At 43.2% G+C, this 23,436-nt stretch overlaps 1 protein-coding gene across 3 annotated transcripts in view; it reads right to left on the reverse strand.

Moving 5' to 3' along the window:
- The window catches only part of INPP5F (inositol polyphosphate-5-phosphatase F), a 227,765-nt gene that overhangs the window by 58,682 nt on the left and 145,647 nt on the right, over positions 1-23,436 (reverse strand). For all 3 annotated transcript variants that reach the window (XM_077257866.1, XM_077257865.1, XM_077257868.1), the window contains exons 8-12: positions 8,851-9,030; positions 1,998-2,065; positions 1,797-1,921; positions 1,448-1,525; positions 1,256-1,376 (exon numbers count right to left, since the gene is read on the reverse strand). In XM_077257866.1, coding sequence (XP_077113981.1) covers positions 1,256-1,376; positions 1,448-1,525; positions 1,797-1,921; positions 1,998-2,065; positions 8,851-9,030 — 572 coding nt within the window. The remainder of the gene's footprint in view (positions 1-1,255; positions 1,377-1,447; positions 1,526-1,796; positions 1,922-1,997; positions 2,066-8,850; positions 9,031-23,436) is intronic.

A 23,436-nucleotide genomic window follows, 5' to 3' on the forward strand; every position in this document is an offset into this window, starting at 1 on the left:
AAACTCCTGGGTTGCTTTGGCTTTATGTTTCGGGTCATTGTCCATCTGAAGTGTGAAACGACGACCAATCAGTTTGGCTGCATTTGGCTGGATCTGAGCACACAGTATGGCGGCTCTGAAGACCTCAGAATTAATTCCTGTGTCACATCATCAATAAACACTAGTGACCGAGTGCCACTGGCAGCCATGCATGCCCAAGCCATCACACTGCCTCCGCCGTGGTTTACAGATGATGTGGTATGCTTTGGAGCATGAGCTGGACCTCGCCTTCGCCATACTTTCCTCTTTCCATCATTCTGGTAGAGGTTCATCTTGGTTTCATCTGTCCACAGAATGTTCTTCCTGAACTGTGCTGGCTTTTTTAGATGTTTTTTAGCCTTTTTCTTCTTGATGCTTATGAGTGGCTGCACCGTGCAGTGAACCCTCTGGATTTACTTTCATGCAGTCTTCTCTTTATGGTAGATTTGGATATTGATACGCCGACCTCCTGGAGAGTGCTGGTCACTTGGTTGGCTGTTGTGAAGGGGTTTCTCTACACCATGGAGATTATTCTGCGATCATCCACCACTGTTGTCTTCCGTGGACGCCCAGGTCTTTTTGCATTGATGAGATCACCAGTGCTTTCTTTCTTTCTCAGGATGTACCAAACTGTAGATTTTGCCACTCCTAATATTGTAGCAATTTCTCGGATGGGTTTTTTCTGTTTTCGCAGCTTTAGGATGGCTTGTTTCACCTTCATGGAGAGCACTTTTGACCACATGTTTACTTCATAGGAAAACCTTCCAAATGCAGCACCACACCTCAAATCAACTCCAGGCCTTTTATCTGCTTAATTGGGAATGACATAACGAAGGGATTGCCCACACCTCTCCATGAAATAGCCTTGGAGTTAATTGTCCAATTACTTTTGGTCCCTTTAAAAACAGGGTGGCACATGTTAAGGAGCTGAAACTCCTAAACCCTTCATCCAATTTTAATGTGGATACCCTCAAATGAAAGCTGAAAGACTGAACTTCAACTGCATCTGAATTGTTTTGTTTAAAATTCATTGTGGTAATGTCTATAACCAAAATTAGAAAAATGTTGTCTCTGTCCAAATATATATGGACGTAACTGTACATCAATATTCTCTTAGTGACGCAATAAAGGTTGTTCGAGTGCTCACCTGTCCACTGTCCCTGTGGCACAGAACCGTCACCCCTCACCTTGTCAAGGAACTGTCCACTCACAGGGGGCTAATGACAGAAGGTCTCACCTGCTGCTCCATGACCACTCGGGCAATGGCGGCTTGAACTACGTTGGTTCGGTCCAAACAGTCCATGCAATTTACTCTGAAGATTCCATCTTGCTTGCAGATCACGCCGGCCTGGTCCACCCTGCAAAGATAAAATCCAGCATAAAGAGACAGCGACATCGCCTGTCTCCCTGCCATTGGGTTGCCACTCACCAGCACCACTTCATGTCCAGGATGATGTCACTGATGGCATCTGTCAGAGTCTGCACATTTTCAAACTTCATCCCTCGACTGCCAGAAATAGAGAAAAGAGGCAGACAAGTTGTAAATGCATAGAGGCTAATCTTCAGTGTCCGGTCAGAACCTCAGAAATGAGTGAACCTATCAGATGGAAGAACAAGATCAGCAGAAGCCATGAGTCGATTAAAGAATTAATGCGCCAAAGAGCTGAGCAGGAACAAGGGGAAGATGGCCCTGGACATCCACGGATTGCACCACCTGACTGCAGGGGACATTGTTCAGTAATTTGTAGGGAATGTGGAGTACCCATTGCATACGTTACCAGTGCTCATGAAAGTCAAAGGTCACGTAAGTCAGGTTGGAGCAGTTGAACATCAGAACCTGCTTCATATAAGCATCACCAATGATCTTCTCACGGCCGGTCTGGTCCACCAGGTTAATGAGAACCTGCAGGGTCAGGAACCAGGGGTCATCATGAGAATGAGCAAATGTCTGCAAATGCCCACTGAGGCCTAACACCTACCTGCTTCTTATAGATCTCCAGCTCCTTGTTGAAGTGTGAGCAGAAGTACAGATTAGTCTCAACCTCCCCTGCGACCGAAAGAACAGGACAGAGTACAACAGGGGACATCAATGAGCCAAAGACTTGTGTGTGGATATACGGGGCTGTAGATGATGTACAGGGGGCCATGATGGAGGTTATGTGTGGATGTACGGGGCTGTAGATGTACAGGGGCCATGATGGGGGTTATGTGTGGATGTACGGGGCTGTAGATGATGTGCAGGGGTCATGATGAGACGTGGTCTGTCTCTATAAGGACGGCTCTAAAAGGATAACAGCAGAAATATACCAGAAAAATAAACCCCTACTATAGATGCTTCATTATTATTATTACTATGCTTCATTACTGCTATCAATCTGACAATCGATCTGCTTCATCCTCAGGTATGTCCTCTGGCTGCAATCCCAATCCCATCACCATCACCCAACTTTCCTGATCCTTCTCACCCTGTATCCGTCTTCTATTCCTGGTATGTCCTCTGGCAGTAATCCCAATCCCATCACCATCACCCAACTTTCCTGATCCTTCTCATCCTGTATCTGTCTGCTATTCCTTGTATTGCCAGTGGTTGCTATTACGGTTTTTTTGAGGGTTTTTTTTTCCTTCCTGCATGTTTTCACACCATAATTCTTTGATGCTAACACACAGTTGGCTTTATCTTTCCATTTGATTCTGACTATTTCCTTTTTGCATTTTCCCTTCTAACTTCTAATTAATCCCCCCCTGTGTCTGTGATCAGTCTCCCTGCTGCTCCTCCCTCCTGATCACACCTGGCCTATTTCATGTCCACTTAGCCTGTTATAAATTCAGAGCCGCAGGTCTGTCTGGACCTTGGTCTGTCTCTATAAAGATGGCTCTAAAAGGATAACAGCAGAAATATGCCAGAAATTAGCCAGAAGTGAACAGAAGGTAAGACTAACCACTGTTAATAAATGTACTGAATTTCTTTCCCTTTCCACAACACTTACTCATCATGCTGACATACACTCTAATAGTTTTGGCTCCATTACTCCTCACTCTCCTTCACAATCCCCAAACCCCAGCACCCTCTACCAAGTGATAATCTCTCCTTCCCTCCTGCCTCCCCACCTGACCTCCTCCGCTGACTTGCTCCTCAACCTCAGATCTCTCCTAATAAAACACAAAACAAGCCGCCCACTCTCCTTCTCTCACCAGCTCTGCTTCTCTCTGCTTCTTCTCAATGCTGGAGACATATTTCCCAATCCTGGACCCCCACATCTCATACCTCCCATTATTACCCCTTCTATCGCTCCCAACTCAACATAAACACCCGAAATCATGCCCACCTCAAATCCGTGCACTTGACAACCATCACCCTGCTTCCTCTCTCTGGATCACTCTGGAATGCCCGCTCCGTCTGCAATAAACTCCACGTGATTCACAACCTCTCGTAATCTTTCCTTCCTGGGCCTCACCGAAACATGGCTGACACCTCTGATACAGCCTCCCCTGCTGCGCTATGTTACGGCGGCATCCACTTCACCCACACTCCTCGTCCTGGCAACAGACATGGTGGAGGAGTGGGCCTTCTCCTTTCTTCCAACCTTACCTTTAACCCAATTCCACCTCTACCCTCCTTTATCCTCCCCTCTTTTGAAGTCCACTCTGTCCTCCAAGTGGCCATCATATACCGACCTCCAAACCCGACCACTGCCTTTATTGACCAATTCTCCACCTGGCTCCTTCACTTTCTGTCTGCTGACATTCCCACCATCATCATGGGTGACTTCAACATCCCCAATGACACCCACCAGTCAACAGCCTCCAAACTCCTGTCCCTTACTTCATCTTTTAGACTTACTCATTGGTCCTCCTCAGCCACCCACACAGTCGGACACACATTAGACCTGGTCTTCACCCGTTTCTGCTACCTATCTAACTTCAAGACCTCCCCTCTCCATGTATCTGACGACCATCTACTCACTTTCTCATCACTGTCCTCCACACCTGTCACCCATGTCCAGCAACATGCGCACCCCGCAAAAACCTCACACATCTAGACCCTCGCACACTCTCTGAAGCTATGGAGGACAGTGGCTGAATAGAGTCACTCCACGACATAGACACTGCCTCTACAATGCCACTCTGGCATCAGCCATCGACTTGGTCGCCCCTGTCATGCATAGCAGAGTGCGACAAATCAATAGACAACCCTGGCACAATAACATCACTAAAAAGGTTGGGCAAGTATCCAGAATTGCAGAATGGCATTGGAGGAAAACAAATCCGCAAGATGATTTCAAATCAAATCAGCTCTCACCTCTGCTATACTAGCCTATTTCACATCCCTAGTATCTTCTTTATCCCACAATCCCAAACAGTTGTTCAACACCTTTAACTCCTCCTCCGCCCACCACTGCCCCTTCGACTTCTTTAATCTCTGTTGAGGACTTTACCACACACTTCAAAAATAAGATAGACCAAAGAAGGCAAGTCTTTGTTGCCCGACCACCACAACCCCTTTGTATGCCAGACCAATGCCCTAACCCCATAACTTCCCTCTCCAAAATCACTGAAGGACAGCTTGCTCATCTTCTCTCCAAATCACACCTCACCACTACACTAACCCATCTCTTCAATCTATCACTAACTTCTGGTACCTTCCCCTCTGCTTTCAAACATGCCACAATCACACCTATGCTCAAAAAGCCTTTCCTTGACCCGAGCACTATGTCCAGCTACCGCCCCATATCTTTGCTCCCATTTGCTTCCAAACTACTTGAGCAGCATGTCAAAACTGAACTTTCCTCTCACCTTGCATATAACTCTCTCTTTGACAGCCTACAATCTGGCTTCCGTCCCCACCATTCCACTGAGACTGCCCTGACCAAACTTATGAACGACTTACTTACAGCCAAAGCTAACAGAAAATTCTCTATACTCCTCCTTCTAGACCTGTCCTCCGCCTTCGACACAGTTGACCACTGCCTCCTACTACAGATCCTCTCTTCCTTTGGTGCCAAAGACCTCGCCCTCCCCTGGATCTCCTCATACCTCACCAACCACACATTTAGCGTTTCCTACTCCCATACTACCTCTTCATCTCGCCCCCTCTCTGTTGGTGTCCCTCAAAGCTATGTCCTAGGACCTCTTCTCTTAATGTATACCCTTGGCCTGGGACAACTCAAAGTCCTATGGCTTCCAGTACCATCAATATGCCAAAGACACTCAGATCTACCTCTCTGGCTCAGATGTCACCTCTCTGCTCTCCAGAATCCCAGAGTGTCAATCAGCCATATCCTCCTTCTCTTCTCGCTTCTGCAAACTCAATGTGGACAAAACTAAACTAACTATCTTTCCTCCATCTCTCACATCTTGCCTACCTGATCTATCTATCACAATAAATGAATTCACACTTTCCCCCATCCCAGTAATCTGCTGCCTCGGAGTAACCCTTGACTCTGCGCCATCCTTTAAACCACACATCCAAGCTCTCGCCATCTCCTGTAGCCTCCAGCTCAAAATATTTCCAGAATCCGTCCTTTCCTCAACCCTCACTCTACCAAAATGCTTGTGCATGCCCTAATCGTCACCTGCCTCGACTACTGCAACATCCTTTGTGGCTTACCCTCTAACACTCTCGCACCCCTCCAGTCCGTCCTTAACTCTGCTGCCTGACTAATAATTCTCTCTCCTCGCTACACGCCTGCTTCCCCTCTTCGCAAATCCCTTCACTGTCTCTCAGTTTCCCAGCATATACAGTTTAAAATACTAACACTGACCTACAAAGCCATCCATAACCTTTCTCCTCCTTATATTTCCGAACTAATCTCTCAATATCTTCCCTCACGTAATCTCCGGTCCTCCCAAGATCTCCTTCTCTCCTCCACGCTTATTCGCTCCTCACCCAATCGCCTCCAAGACTTCTCTCGAATATCACCCATCATCTGGAATTCTGTGCCCCAACACATCCGCTTATCCACATTTGGATCCTTCAAACAGAATCTGAAAACCAATCTCTTCAAAGAAGCTTACAACCTGTAATGACCACCACAACACCATCGGAGCTACCGCAACCCCCAACCTACTGTCTCCTTCCCCACAATCCTGTAGAATGTAAGCCCGCAAGGGCAGGGTCATCTCCCCTCTGTATCAGTCTGTCATTGTTAGTTTTGTTTACTGTAAGTGATATTTGTATTTTGATGTAACCCCGTCTTTGATGTAACCCCTGCGCTATGTTACGGCGGCCTCAGTTTCACCCACCCTCCTCGTCCTGGCAACAGACATGGTGGAGGAGTGGGCCTTGTCCTTTCTTCCAACTGTACCTTTAACCCAATTCCACATCTACCCTCCCTTATCCTCCCCTCTTTTGAAGTCCACTCTGTCCGCATCTACTCTCCCTCAAACCTTCAAATGGCCGTCATATACCGACCTCCGGGCCCGACCACTGCCTTTATTGACCAATTCTCCACCTGGCTCCTTCACTTTCTGTCTGCTGACATTCCCACCGTCATCATGGGTGACTTCAACATCCCCATTGACACCCACCAGTCAGCAGCCTACAAACTCCTGTCCCTTACTTCATCTTTTGGACTTACTAGGTAGTCCTCCTCAGCCACCCACACAGACGCACATTAGACCTGGTCTTCACCCGTTTATGCTACCTATCTAACTTCACCACCTCCCCTCTCCCCCTATCCGACCACCATCTGCTTACTTTCTCATCACTGTCCTCCACACCTGTCACCCATGTCCAGCAACATGCGCACCCCCGCAGAAACCTCACACATCTAGACCCTCGCACACTCTTTGACTCTATTCAGCCACTGTCCTCCATAGCTTCACTCCACGACACAGACACTGCCTCTCTACAATGCCACTCTGGCATCAGCCATCGACTTGCTCGCCCCTGTCATGCATAGCAGAGTGCAACGAATCAATAGACAACCCTGGCACAATAACATCACTAAAAAGCTTCGGTAAGTATCCAGAATTGCAGAACATTCTTGGAAGAAAACGCAATCGCAAGATGATTTCACTGCAGTCAAACAAGCAACACTCGCATTCAAATCAACTCTCACCTCTGCTAAACAGGCCAATTTCACATCCCTCCTAGCTTCTTTATCTCACAACCCCAAACAGTTCTTCAACACCTTTAACTCCCTCCTCCGCCCACCACTGCCCCCTCCGACTTCCTTAATCTCTGCTGAGGACTTTGCCACACACTTCAAAAATAAGATAGACCAAACAAGGCAAGTCTTTGTTGTCCGACCACCACAGCCCATTTTTATGCCTGACCAATGCCCTAACCCCATAACTTCCCTCTCCAAAATCACTGAAGGACAGCTTGCTCATCTTCTCTCCAAATCACACCTCACCACTACACTAACCCATCTCTTCAATCTATCACTAAAATCTGGTACCTTCCCCTCTGCTTTCAAACATGCCACAATCACACCTATCCCCAAAAAGCCTTCCCTTGACCCAAGCGCTATGTCCAGCTACCACCCCATATCTTTGCTCCTAAACTACTTGAGCAGCATGTCCACGCTGAACTTTCCTCTAGCCTTGCATATAACTCTTTCTTCAACAGCCTACAATCTGGCTTCTGTTCCCACCATTCCACTGAGACTGCCCTGACCAAACTTACGAACGACTTACTTACAGCCAAAGCTAACAGACAATTCTCTACCTCGGAATAACCCTGGACTCTGCCCTGTCCTTTAAACCGCTCATCCAAGCTCTCGCCACCTCCTGTCGTCTCCAGCTCAAAAATATTTTCAGAATCTGCCCTTTCCTCAATCCTCACTCTACGAAAATGCTTGTGCATGCCCTTATTATCTCTTGCCTTGACTACTGCAACATCCTCTTTTGTGGGTTACCCTTTAACACTCTCGCACCCCTCCAGTCTATCATTAACTCTGCTGCCCGACTAATTTATCTCTCTCCTCGCTACACTCCTGCTTCCCCTCGTTGCAAATCCCTTCACTGGCTCCCAATTTCCCAGCGTATCCAGTTTAAACTACTAACAGTGACCTACAAAGCCATCCATAACCTTTTTCCTCCATATATTTCTGTACTAATCTCTCACTATCTTCCCTCACGTAATTTCTGGTCCTCCCAAGACCTCCTTTTCTCCTCCACACTTATTCGCTCATCACCCAATCGCCTCCAAGACTTCTCCTGAATATCCCCCATCCTCTGGAATTCTGAGCCCCAACACATCCAGTTATCCAACACATTAGGATCTGTCAAATGGAACCTGAAAACCCATCTCTTCAAAGAAGTTTACAACCTGTAATGCTCACACGGCCATCTCAACACCATCGGACCTACTGCAACCTCCGACCTACTGTCTCCTTCCCCATAATCCTGTAGAATGTAAGCTCGCAAGGGCAGGGTCCTCTCCCCTCTGTATCAGTCTGTCATTGTTAGTTTTGTTTACTGTAAGTGATATTTGTATTTTGATGTAACCCCGTCTAATGTACAGCACCATGGAATTAATGGTGCTATATAAATAAATAGTAATAATAATAATGATGGGGGTTATGTGTGGATGTTCGGGGCTGTAGATGATGTACAGGGGCCATGATGAGGGTTGTGTGTGTGGATGTACGGGGTTGTGGATGATGTACAGGGGCCATGCTGGGGGTTATGCGTGGATATACGGGGCTGTAGAGGATGTACAGGGGCCATGATGGGGGTTATGTGTGGATGTATGGGGCTCCAGATGATGTGCAGGGGCCATGATGGGCGTTATTTGTGGATGTATGGGGCTGTAGATGATGTGCAGGGGCCATGATGGGGGTTATGTGTGGATGTACAGGGCTGTAGATGGACAGGGGCTCTTACCTTTGTCGAGCCGAGGTCGGGGGTTGTAGCGATATCCAGCTTGGCTCCAGAACACGGGTACTGAGCCCCGGGTCTGCACAAAGGACAGCGTGTGGTTGTGGACATGGATGAACTGCTCCGTTTCAACGTAATTTGCAACATTTCCGTTCTTATCGACCCCACGACGTTTATATCGCATACCTGAGAAAGAGTCCAGCAATTTTCGATGTGAATGACATGGTGACCGCAGCCACAGCTCATCCTCTATTACTATAAATCCAGGCTGATGTCTGCATATAGCTGTATACACTATACAGTCATGGCAAAAAGTCTTCGTACCCTTGAAATTGTTCCCGAAAATGGAGTATTTCTCCCAGAAAATAATTGCAGTTACACATGTTTTGTTATACACATGTTTATTTCCTTTGTGTGTATTGGAACAAGACAGCAAAAAATAGAGGGAAAAGAAGGCAAATTGGACATAATTTCAAGCAAAACCCCAAAATGGGTCGAACAAAATTGATGGCACCTTTCCAAATTGTGGGTAAACAACTCTTTCAATCATGTGATGCTCGTTCACACTCACCTGTTGCTAATAACAGGTGTGGATAAAATGAAAATCACACCTGAAACCAGATAAAAATGGAAGAAGTTGACTCAATCTTTGCATTGTGTGTCTGAGTGTGCCACACTAAGCATGAAGAACAGAAAGGGGAGAAGAGAACGGTCTGAGGACTCAAGAACCAAAATTATTAAAAATATCAACAATCTCAAGGATACAAATCCATCTCCAGAGATCTTGATGTTCATTTCTCCACGGTGCACAGCATAATCATGAAGTTTACAACCCATAATGGCACTGTAGATTATCTCCTTGGGCGTCGATGGCAGAGAAAATTTGAAGAAATATAATTTTTTTATAGTGCTTTATTCCATGGGGCTTTACATGTAAAAGTATACATAATAAAAACAAGTACAAAAATTTTGAAGAAAACAAGTGACCGACTGGTACAGGATGAGAGAGGACCCTTCTAGCGAGGGCTCACAGTCTACAAGGTTGCAATGCAGGAGAGTCTGGATGGTGGATAAGCAGCCCCTATCAAGCTGCAAAGAAATTCAAGGTGTCCTGTCGACTATGGGTGCCTCAGTGTCAGTGCGGACTTTCCACCCCACTGCTGACACAGAAAAGCTAGACTGCAGTTTGCCAAAATGTTCGCTTCAGGGGAAGTCCCTTGTGGACAGAGCAGACCAAAATACAACTTTTTGGTAAAGCAAATAATTTTACCATTTACAGATTATTGATGGAGGCCTACAAAGAAAAGAGCACAGTACCTAGTCACATATGGCGGATGGTCACAAATGTTTTGGGGTTGTTTTGCTACCTCTGGCACTGGGTGCCTTGACTGTGTGCAAGGCAGGGCTGTGGAGTCGGTAAGCCAAACCTCCGACTCCTCAATTTCCATAACACCAACTCCGACTCCAACTCCGACTCCCTCATACATGGCTCATATTTAAGTGATAAATTTACTGTAGTAAAATGGTAACATCAGGCTTTTAATCATTATGATACAATAATCAAGCCATTTAGATAGAACATACAATATATTATTATTATTTATTGTTATAGCGCCATTTATTCCATGGCGCTTTACAAGTGCGGAGGGGTATACATAATAAATATAAATAAATATAAATATATATATATATATATATATATATATATATATATATATATATATATATAATATGAATATATTTATTGGAATACAACTTTAGAACACAAAAACCTTTACATATTTACAATTTATTATACACTGTGCAGTAAATGGGAAAAAAAAAGTTTTCAACAAAAACATACTGAATAGCATTTGTGCAGTCTTTGAATTTGTTCTGAGAAATAGTATTGCCTCCATCAGATCCTCCTTCATAGATGACCTCACATCTGCCCTACCGTATATACTCGAGTATAAGCCGAGATTTTCAGCCCCAAAAAATGGGCTGAAAGTGCCCCTCTCGGCTTATACTCGAGTCAGGGTCGGCGGGTGAGGGGGAGCGACGACGGTCACATACTCACCTACTCCAGGAGCTCCTGATGAAGTCCCTGTGTGTCCCTTGGTCTTCGGCGCCTGCAGCTTCTTCCCCTCTTCAGCGGTCACATGGTACCGCTCATTAAAGTAATGAATATGGACTCCACTCCTATAGGGGTGGAGCCGCATATTCAATACTGTAATGGGCGGTACCACGTGACCGCTGAAGAGGTGAAGAAGCTGCCAGCGCCGGGAGCAGGTGAGTAATTCATATTTACCTTTCCTCGTTCCACCGCCGCCGCGTCTTTCGCAGTGACTGTTCAGGTCAGAGGGCGCGATGACGTATTAGTATGCGTGATGCCCTCTGCCTCAAAAGTCAGTGCGGAGAGAAGGGACGCTGAGGAGCAGCGGGCAGCGACGAGAGGTATGTCATATTTTTTTTTATTGCAGCAGCAGTATATGTGGCACATTGTTATATGGAGCATCTTATGGGGCCATAATGAACTGTATGGAGCATTATATGGGGCACATTGTTATATGGAGCATCTTATGGGGCCATAATGAACTGTATGGAGCATTATATGGGGCACATTGTTATATGGAGCATCTTATGGGGCCATAATGAACTGTATGGAGCATTATATGGGGCACATTGTTATATGGAGCATCTATGGGGCCATAATGAACTGTATGGAGCATTATATGGGGCACATTGTTATATGGAGCATCTTATGGGGCCATAATGAACTGTATGGAGCATTATATGTGGCACATTGTTATATGGAGCATCTTATGGGGCCATAATGAACTGTATGGAGCATTATATGGGGCACATTGTTATATGGAGCATCTTATGGGGCCATAATGAACTGTATGGAGCATTATATGGGGCACATTGTTATATGGAGCATCTATGGGGCCATAATGAACTGTATGGAGCATTATATGGGGCACATTGTTATATGGAGCATCTTATGGGGCCATAATGAACTGTATGGAGCATTATATGGGGCAAATTGTTATATGGAGCATCTATGGGGCCATAATGAACTGTATGGAGCATTATATGTGGCACATTGTTATATGGAGCATCTTATGGGGCCATAATGAACTGTATGGAGCATTATATGGGGAACATTGTTATATGGAGCATCTTATGGGGCCATAATGAACTGTATGGAGCATTATATGGGGCACATTGTTATATGGAGCATCTTATGGGGCCATAATGAACTGTATGGAGCATTATATCTGGCACATTGTTATATGGAGCACCGTATGGGTCCATAATGAACTGTATGGAGCACTATATGGGGCACATTGTTATCTGGAGCATCTTATGGGGCCATAATGAACTGTATGGAGCATTATATGGGGCACATTGTTATATGGAGCATCTTATGGGGCCATAATGAACTGTATGGAGCATTATATGGGGCACATTGTTATATGGAGCATCTTATGGGGCCATAATGAACTGTATGGAGCATTATATGGGGCACATTGTTATATGGAGCACCGTATGGGGCCATAATGAACTGTATGGAGCATTATATGTTGCACATTGTTATATGGAGCATCTTATGGGGCCATAATGAACTGTATGGAGCATTACATGGGGCACATTGTTATATGGAGCATCTTATGGGGCCATAATGAACTGTATGGAGCATTATATCTGGCACATTGTTATATGGAGCACCGTATGGGTCCATAATGAACTGTATGGAGCATTATATGGGGCAAATTGTTATATGGAGCACCGTATGGGTCCATAATGAACTGTATGGAGCATTATATGTGGCACATTGTTATATGGAGCATCTATGGGGCCATAATGAACTGTATGGAGCATTATATGGGGCACATTGTTATATGGAGCATCTTATGGGGCCATAATGAACTGTATGGAGCATTATATGGGGCACATTGTTATATGGAGCATCTTATGGGGCCATAATGAACTGTATGGAGCATTATATGGGGCACATTGTTATATGGAGCATCTTATGGGGCCATAATGAACTGTATGGAGCATTATATCTGGCACATTGTTACATGGAGCATCTTATGGGGCCATAATGAACTGTATAAAGCATTATATGGGGCACATTGTTATATGGAGCATGTTATGGGGCCATAATGAACTGTATGGAGCATTATATCTGGCACATTGTTACATGGAGCATCTTATGGGGCCATAATGAACTGTATGGAGCATTATATGGGGCACATTGTTATATGGACAATCTTATGGGGCCATAATGAACTGTATGGAGCATTATATCTGGCACATTGTTACATGGAGCATCTTATGGGGCCATAATGAACTGTATGGAGCATTATATGGGGCACATTGTTACATGGAGCATCTTATGGGGCCATAATGAACTGTATGGAGCATTATATGGGGCACATTGTTACATGGAGCATCTTATGGGGCCATAATGAACTGTATGGAGCATTACATGTGGCACATTTTTACATGGAGCTATAATGAACTGTATGGAGCATTATATGTGGCACATTGTTATATGGAGCATCTTATGGGGCCATAATGAACTGTATTGGAGCATTATATGTGGCACATTGTTATATGGAGCATCTTATGGGGCCATAATGAACTGTATGGAGCATTATATGTGGCACATTGTTATATGGAGCATCTTATGGGGCCATAATGAACTGTATTGGAGCATTATATGTGGCACATTGTTATATGGAGCATCCTATGGGGCCATAATGAACTGTATGGAGCATTATATGTGGCGCATTGTTATATGGAGCATCCTATGGGGCCATAATGAACTGTATGGAGCATTATATCTGGCACATTGTTATATGGAGCATCTATGGGGCCATAATGAACTGTATGGAGCATTATATGGGGCACATTGCTATATGGAGCATCTATGGGGCCATAATGAACTGTATGGAGCATTATATGGGGCACATTGTTATATGGAGCATCTATGGGGCCATAATGAACTGTATGGAGCATTATATCTGGCACATTGTTACATGGAGCATCTTATGGGGCAATAATGAACTGTATGGAGCATTATATCTGGCACATTGTTATATGGAGCATCTATAGGGCCATAATGAACTGTATGGAGCATTATATGGGGCACATTGTTATATGGAGCATCTTATGGGGCCATAATGAACTGTATGGAGCATTATATGGGGCACATTGTTATATGGAGCATCTATGGGGCCATAATGAACTGTATGGAGCACTATATGTGGCACATTGTTATATGGAGCATCTTATGGGGCCATAATGAACTGTATGGAGCATTATATGTGGCACATTGTTATATGGAGCATCTTATGGGGCCATAATGAACTGTATGGAGCATTATATCTGGCACATTGTTATATGGAGCATCTTATGGGGCCATAATGAACTGTATGGAGCATTATATGGGGCACATTGTTATATGGAGCATCTTATGAGGCCATAATGAACTGTATGGAGCATTATATGGGGCACATTGTTATATGGAGCATCTTATGAGGCCATAATGAACTGTATGGAGCATTATATGGGGCACATTGTTATATGGAGCATCTATGGGGCCATAATGAACTGTATGGAGCATTATATCTGGCACATTGTTATATGGAGCACCGTATGGGTCCATAATGAACTGTATGGAGCATTATATCTGGCACATTGTTATATGGAGCATCTATGGGGCCATAATGAACTGTATGGAGCATTATATTGGGCACATTGTTATATGGACAATCTTATGGGGCCATAATGAACTGTATGGACCATTATATGGGGCACATTGTTACAGGGAGCATCTTATGGGGCCATAATGATCTGTATGGAGCATTATATGTGGCACATTGTTATATGGAGCATCTATGAGGCCATAATGAACTGTATGGAGCATTATATCTGGCACATTGTTATATGGAGCGTCTATGGGGCCATAATGAACTGTATTGGAGCATTATATGTGGCACATTGTTATATGGAGCATCTATGAGGCCATAATGAACTGTATGGAGCATTATATGGGGCACATTGTTATATGCAGCATCTTATGGGGCCATAATGAACTGTATGGAGCATTATATGTGGCACATTGTTATATGGAGCATCTTATGGGGCCATAATGAACTGTATGGAGCATTATATGGGGCACATTGTTATATGGAGCGTCTATGGGGCCATAATGAACTGTATGGAGCATTATATGGGGCACATTGTTATATGGAGCATCTATGGGGCCATAATGAACTGTATGGAGCATTATATGGGGCAAATGTTTCTATGGAGCATCTTATGGGGCCATAATGAACTGTATTGGAGCATTATATCTGGCACATTGTTATATGGAGCATCTTATGGGGCCATAATGAACTGTATAGAGCATTATATCTGGCACATTGTTACAGGGAGCATCTTATGGGGCCATAATGAACTGTATTGGAGCATTATATCTGGCACAATGTTATATGGAGCATCTTATGGGGCCATAATGAACTGTATGGAGCATTATATGGGGCACATTGTTATATGGAGCATCTTATGGGGCCATAATGAACTGTATGGAGCATTATATGGGGCACATTGTTACAGGGAGCATCTTATGGGGCCATAATGAACTGTATAGAGCATTATATCTGGCACATTGTTACAGGGAGCATCTTATGGGGCCATAATGAACTGTATGGAGCATTATATCTGGCTCATTGTTATATGGAGCATTTTATGGGGCCATAATGAACTGTATTGGAGCATTATATGTGGCACAATGTTATATGGAGCATCTTATGGGGCCATAATGAACTGTATGGAGCATTATATGGGGCACATTGTTATATGGAGCATCTTATGGGGCCATAATGAACTGTATGGAGCATTATATGTGGCACATTGTTATATGGAGCATCTTATGGGGCCATAATGAACTGTATGGAGCATTATATGGGGCACATTGTTATATGGAGCATCTTATGAGGCCATGATGAACTGTATGGAGCATTATATGGGGCACAATGTTATAGGGTCATTCCACATCAAGTGGACCAGTGGTCCCCACTCGACCTTCTCCGATTTTGCTGAAAATTTATAAGGATGTACATGTATGTTTGAAAAGAGGTTCTGTAAATTTTTAGGGCCAGATCTCAAATACATTGGGCATTGTTGACCTTTCACTGGAGGTTCCACCAAGCCTGCGGCTTCAGCTAAGAGGATTTTGCAAACTTTGGCACATAGCCATTAGAGTTCTATACTGGCTATGATGCTGAAATTTGGCATACTAGCTCAACTTTTGCTGCTAAACATGATAACATTATTACCAGCTATGACAAAACAATATTTTGGCCGCAATTTTGTGTCAAAGTAGCTTGAAAAACGCGTCGCATAAAATTTATGCCAAACTTTGCCCATATATAACTCAAGACCAAAAACCAATAGTAACTGGTGCTTTGCCCTGTACACCAAACATCTACATGACTTTGCATTGCTGCAATATCACGGTCAAAGCATATGTATTTGTGGAAATATTCACACCCACATATGATGAAAAACGTAAAAAAAAACGAATTTTACCTATTTTTAGGTCAAATTTCTCAAAAAGGGTACCCCTAAAATATATTAATTCTGATATCATTAGAAAGAGCACATTTTTCTCTACAAGGATCATTGGGGTTTTTTTTGGAGTCTCTCAGTTTAAGAAATGAAAAATGCCACTGAACATGGTGTTATTTATTAATACGCAATGAATGGTAACTGCACTATTCAAACCCTTGCGTTGGTCCATGGTAGTTATACCACAACCAATTCCCTAAGAATTGGTATTATAATCCTATTAAGAATTGTAATAATGCTGTCTTTCGAGAATTGGCAGCCCCATCGCCTAGGAGCCATGGCCGATAGCCGTGCAAGGCGAGCCTCGGGCGGTCTCTTTATCGCAGGTTCCGAAGCCTGAGGGTGGGTGTCTTTGCCTAGGATCCCAAGCCTAATACTGGGTATCTTTTGTTGGTTCCCAAGCCATAATGTTCAGTCTAAGTGCTCTGGAATTGTTGCTGAATTTGCAACATAATCGGTTCAGAGAAGCTGTATTGTCGGCCTATTGCTGTTGCAGCTGGTGCTGGAATTATTGCTATGATTGACTGCTCGGGAATCCAGCATGTATCATTTCTCACAGGCCAGTGAAAGAAGCTAGCTGGTCCATGAGGATGCATAAAATTTATTAATGCATCATGCTCGTCGACTGAAATTTCAGAAATATTTCCAATCCACCAGTTCCTATCGTAAATGCAGGCAATGTATTGCCCTGGCTGGAGGTTAGCAATTGGCACAAAAGGCATTTCTGATCTGACAGATCTATCTACATGGGCAATGAAAGATGATGGGTCATTTGACACCCTTGAAATGCAAATCTTTTTGTCATCAATTGGCACAAACTGGTGATTTTCTCTTGTTCCAGCAATCATATGTCCATCTTTGAACCTTTCCTCTTGAACTACCCATATTTCGTCAATTTTTTCTTTTGGAACAAAAAAAAACTTGATTCCATGCAGTTGCTCGTTGCAAAAGTTGAATAAATCCACCGGGGTCAGTATTTGGTTTTCAGTTGGGCGTTGAAGACTGGCACGAGCTGCCAACCTCTTTGCTGTCCCTCCAATCCCATCACAGAGCAACTTTCCATGACTGGTACCAAAAAAATTCCATTCAGCGCTGATATTGAAATCAGCATTGTGGTGGCACAAGTAGAGAACATTTTTGTACTGGGCTGCAGATCCATCGCTGAAGTAGTGGATATGACGAATCCCATAGATGAGAGTCTTGAGATACTCCACAATTACTGTTAAGAAAGTGTGGACTGCAACTGTGTCACGTCGTGAGCAATCACTGATTATGCACAAGCTGATGTTCTGCGCAGCTTCACCATTTAACTCCTTGAAGTAAATTACAAATGGGTGTACTGTAGCTTGACTATTTTCCCAGTGGAAACCTTGAATGGCATCTTGAACAATAAATGAGTAATTTTCAGCAAAGTCCATAAGGATCACAAGCTCTCCAGGTCTCAGATTTTCCTTCAACGATTTCACATATCAACTTTGATGCTTGGCGATGTAGTGATGGCTACAAAGTTTAGAAATTTTCAAAACCAATTCTTCAATGAAATCTTCTATAGTCAGTTGTTTGGTATCAAGCGTGTCTCGATCAGTGTGAATCCATTGTTTGAACTCAATAATATCTTCAGGGTCACTGTTGACAAACACATTGACTACAAATTCTTTTAAAACTTCAGGCCCCGGGCATTTATCACAACGGCCAAGCATACAGTCCTTGGATTCAATTCCACAGACCATTTTGCATATGAGCTCTTTGTAGTCATTGATTGGGCATGCTGCAAGCATTAGTTTGACATTTTGGTGAATGGTACACACAAACGGAATGTGTTCCAGCAGATCCAACGGTTACGCACCACTTTGGCTGAAGCTCACAAAACTTGGAAAATCCAATTTCAGGGCCATTCCGATACCGATAGGCAACAAACATTTCCCTCATATTGCTCAGTAATAGTCACTTTTGCATCTGCTCTTTTTCTCCTGCTATTCGCACTGATACATAGTCTTTTTACCAGGGCACATTCGACTGAATTCATCAGCCTCAAAAAATGCCTGCACCTTTTTCTTCACTTCCTCAGAAACTTTCTTGTCACACTTGATTCTAGGTAAGGCTAAGATTCCATGTTCACATTTAAGCTTTCGAGCTTGTTTGACCATTCGTTCAGAGACACCGAATTCCTCTGATATAGCCTTAATGGACCAACTTTTAGGTGCCAATGTCAAGATTTGGACAGCAATGGGCCGACAATACAGCTTCTCTGAACCGATTATGTTGCAAATTCAGCAACAATTCCAGAGCACTTAGACTGAACATTATGGCTTGGGAACCAACAAAAGATACCCAATATTAGGCTTGGGATCCTAGGCAAAGACACCCACCCTCAGGCTTCGGAACCTGCGATAAAGAGACCGCCCGAGGCTCTCCTTGCACGGCCATCGGCCATGGCTCCTAGGCGATGGGGCTGCCAATTCTCGAAAGACAGCATTATTACAACTCTTAATAGGATTATAATACCAATTCTTAGGGAATTGGTTGTGGTATAACCACCATGGACCAACGCAAGGGTTTGAATGGTGCAGTTACCATTCATTGCGTATTAATAAATAACACCATGTTCAGTGGCATTTTTCATTTCTTAAACTGAGAGACTCCAAAAAAAAACCCAATGATCCTTGTAGAGAAAAATGTGCTCTTTCTAATGATATCAGAATTAATATATTTTAGGGGTACCCTTTTTGAGAAATTTGACCTAAAAATAGGTAAAATTCGTTTTTTTTACGTTTTTCATCATATGTGGGTGTGAATATTTCCACAAATACATATGCTTTGACCGTGATATTGCAGCAATGCAAAGTCATGTAGATGTTTGGTGTACAGGGCAAAGCACTAGTTACTATTGGTTTTTGGTCTTGAGTTATATATGGGCAAAGTTTGGCATAAATTTTATGCAACGCGTTTTTCAAGCTACTTTGACACAAAATTGCGGCCGAAATATTGTTTTGTCATAGCCGGTAATAATTTTATCATGTTTAGCAGCAAAAGTTGAGCTAGTATGCCAAATTTCAGCATCATAGCCAGTATAGAACTCTAATGGCCATGTGCCAAAGTTTGCAAAATCCTCTTAGCTGAAGCCGCAGGCTTGGTGGAACCTCCAGTGAAAGGTCAACAATGCCCAATGTATTTGAGATCTGGCCCTAAAAATTTACAGAACCTCTTTTCAAACATACATGTACATCCTTTTAAATTTTCAGCAAAATCGGAGAAGGTCGAGTGGGGATGATTTTTAAAACTGGTCCACTTGATGTGGAATGACCCTATATGGAGCATCTTATGGGGCAATAATGAACTGTATGAAGCATTATATCTGGCACATTGTTATATGGAGCATCTTATGGGGCCATAATGAACTGTATGAAGCATTATATCTGGCACATTGTTATATGGAGCATCTATGGGGCCATAATGAACTGTATGGAGCATTATATCTGGCACATTGTTATATGGAGCATCTTATGGGGCCATAATGAACTGTATGGAGCATTATATCTGGCACACTGTTATATGGAGCATCTATGGGGCCATAATGAACTATATGGAGCATTATATGGGGCACATTGTTATATGGAGCATCTTATGGGGCCATAATGAACTGTGTGGAGCATTATATGGGGCACATTGTTATATGGAGCATCTTATGGGGCCATAATGAACTGTATGGAGCATTATATGGGGCACATTGTTATATGGAGCATCTATGGGGCCATAATGAACTGTATGGAGCATTATATCTGGCACATTGTTATATGGAGCATCTTATGGGGCCATAATGAACTGTATGCAGCATTATATGGGGCACATTGTTATATGGAGCATCTTATGGGGCCATAATGAACTGTATGGAGCATTATATGGGGCACATTGTTACATGGAGCATCTTATGGGGCCATAATGAACTGTGTGGAGCATTATATGGGGCACATTGTTATATGGAGCATCTTATGGGGCCATAATGAACTGTATGGAGCATTATATGGGGCACATTGTTATATGGAGCGTCTATGGGGCCATAATGAACTGTATGGAGCATTATATCTGGCACATTGTTACATGGAGCATCCTATGGGGCCATAATGAACTGTATGGAGCATTATATGGGGCACATTGTTATATGGAGCATCTTATGGGCCATAATGAACTGTATGGAGCATTATATGGGGCACATTGTTACATGGAGCATCCTATGGGGCCATAATGAACTGTATGGAGCATTATATGTGGCAAATTGTTATATGGAGCATCTATGGGGCCATAATGAACTATATGGAGCATTATATGGGGCACATTGTTATATGGCGCATCTATGGGGCCATAATGAACTGTATGGAGCATTATATGGGGCACATTGTTATATGGAGCATCTTATGGGGCCATAATGAACTGTATGGAACATTATATGTGGCACAATGTTATATGGAGCATCTTATGGGCCATAATGAACTGTATGGAGCATTATATGGGGCACATTGTTATATGGCGCATCTATGGGGCCATAATGAACTGTATGGAGCATTATATGGGGCACATTGTTATATGGCGCATCTATGGGGCCATAATGAACTGTATGGAGCATTATATGGGGCACATTGTTATATGGAGCATCTTATGGGGCCATAATGAACTGTATGGAACATTATATGTGGCACAATGTTATATGGAGCATCTATGGGGCCATAATGAACTATATGGAGCATTATATGGGGCACATTGTTATATGGAGCATCTTATGGGCCATAATGAACTGTATGGAGCATTATATGGGGCACAATGTTATATGGAGCATCTATGGGGCCATAATGAACTATATGGAGCATTATATGTGGCACATTGTTATATGGAGCATCTTATGGGGCCATAATGAACTGTATGGAACATTATATGTGGCACAATGTTATATGGAGCATCTTATGGGCCATAATGAACTGTATGGAGCATTATATGGGGCACATTGTTATATGGCGCATCTATGGGGCCATAATGAACTGTATGGAGCATTATATGGGGCACATTGTTATATGGAGCATCTTATGGGCCATAATGAACTGTATGGAGCATTATATGTGGCACATTGTTATATGGAGCATCTTATGGGGCCATAATGAACTGTATGGAACATTATATGTGGCACAATGTTATATGGAGCATCTATGGGGCCATAATGAACTATATGGAGCATTATATGGGGCACATTGTTATATGGCGCATCTATGGGGCCATAATGAACTGTATGGAGCATTATATGGGGCACATTGTTATATGGAGCATCTTATGGGCCATAATGAACTGTATGGAGCATTATATGTGGCACATTGTTATATGGAGCATCTTATGGGGCCATAATGAACTGTATGGAACATTATATGTGGCACAATGTTATATGGAGCATCTATGGGGCCATAATGAACTATATGGAGCATTATATGGGGCACATTGTTATATGGCGCATCTATGGGGCCATAATGAACTGTATGGAGCATTATATGGGGCACATTGTTATATGGAGCATCTTATGGGCCATAATGAACTGTATGGAGCATTATATGGGGCACATTGTTATATGGAGCATCTATGGGGCCATAATGAACTATATGGAGCATTATATGGGGCACATTGTTATATGGCGCATCTATGGGGCCATAATGAACTGTATGGAGCATTATATGGGGCACATTGTTATATGGAGCATCTTATGGGGCCATAATGAACTGTATGGAACATTATATGTGGCACAATGTTATATGGAGCATCTATGGGGCCATAATGAACTATATGGAGCATTATATGGGGCACATTGTTATATGGCGCATCTATGGGGCCATAATGAACTGTATGGAGCATTATATGGGGCACATTGTTATATGGAGCATCTTATGGGCCATAATGAACTGTATGGAGCATTATATGGGGCACATTGTTATATGGAGCATCTATGGGGCCATAATGAACTGTATGGAGCATTATATCTGGCACATTGTTACATGGAGCATCTTATGGGGCCATAATGAACTGTATGGAGCATTATATGGGGCACACTGTTATATGAAGCGTCTATGGGGCCATAATGAACTGTATGGAGCATTATATGGGGCACATTGTTATATGGAGAATCTTATGGGGCCATAATGAACTGTATGGAGCCTTATATGGGGCACATTGTTATATGGAGCATCTTATGGGGCCATAATGAACTGTATGGAGCATTATATCTGGCACATTGTTATATGGAGTATCTATGGGGCCATAATGATCTGTATGGAGCATTATATGGGGCACATTGTTTTATGGAGCATCTTATGGGGCCATAATGAACTGTATGGAGCATTATATGTGGCACATTGTTATATGGATCATCTTATGGGTCCATAATGAACTGTATGGAGCATTATATGGGGCACATTGTTATATGGAGCATCTATGGGGCCATAATGAACTGTATGGAGCATTATATGGGGCACATTGTTATATGGAGCATCTTATGAGGCCATAATGAACTGTATGGAGCATTATATGGGGCACATTGTTATATGGAGCATCTTATGGGGCCATAATGAACTGTATGGAGCATTATATGGGGCACACTGTTATATGGAGCATCTATGGGGCCATAATGAACTGTATGGAGCATTATATGGGGCACATTGTTTTATGGAGCATCTTATGGGGCCATAATGAACTGTATGGAGCATTATATGGGGCACATTGTTATATGGATCATCTTATGGGTCCATAATGAACTGTATGGAGCATTATATGGGGCACATTGTTATATGGAGCATCTTATGGGGCCATAATGAACTGTATGGAGCATTATATGTGGCACATTGTTATATGGAGCATCTTATGGGGCCATAATGAACTGTATGGAGCATTATATGGGGCAAATGTTTCTATGGAGCATCATATGAGGCCATAGTG

Source organism: Ranitomeya variabilis, chromosome 4 (assembly GCF_051348905.1).
Source record: "Ranitomeya variabilis isolate aRanVar5 chromosome 4, aRanVar5.hap1, whole genome shotgun sequence".
NCBI lineage: Eukaryota > Metazoa > Chordata > Amphibia > Anura > Dendrobatidae > Ranitomeya > Ranitomeya variabilis.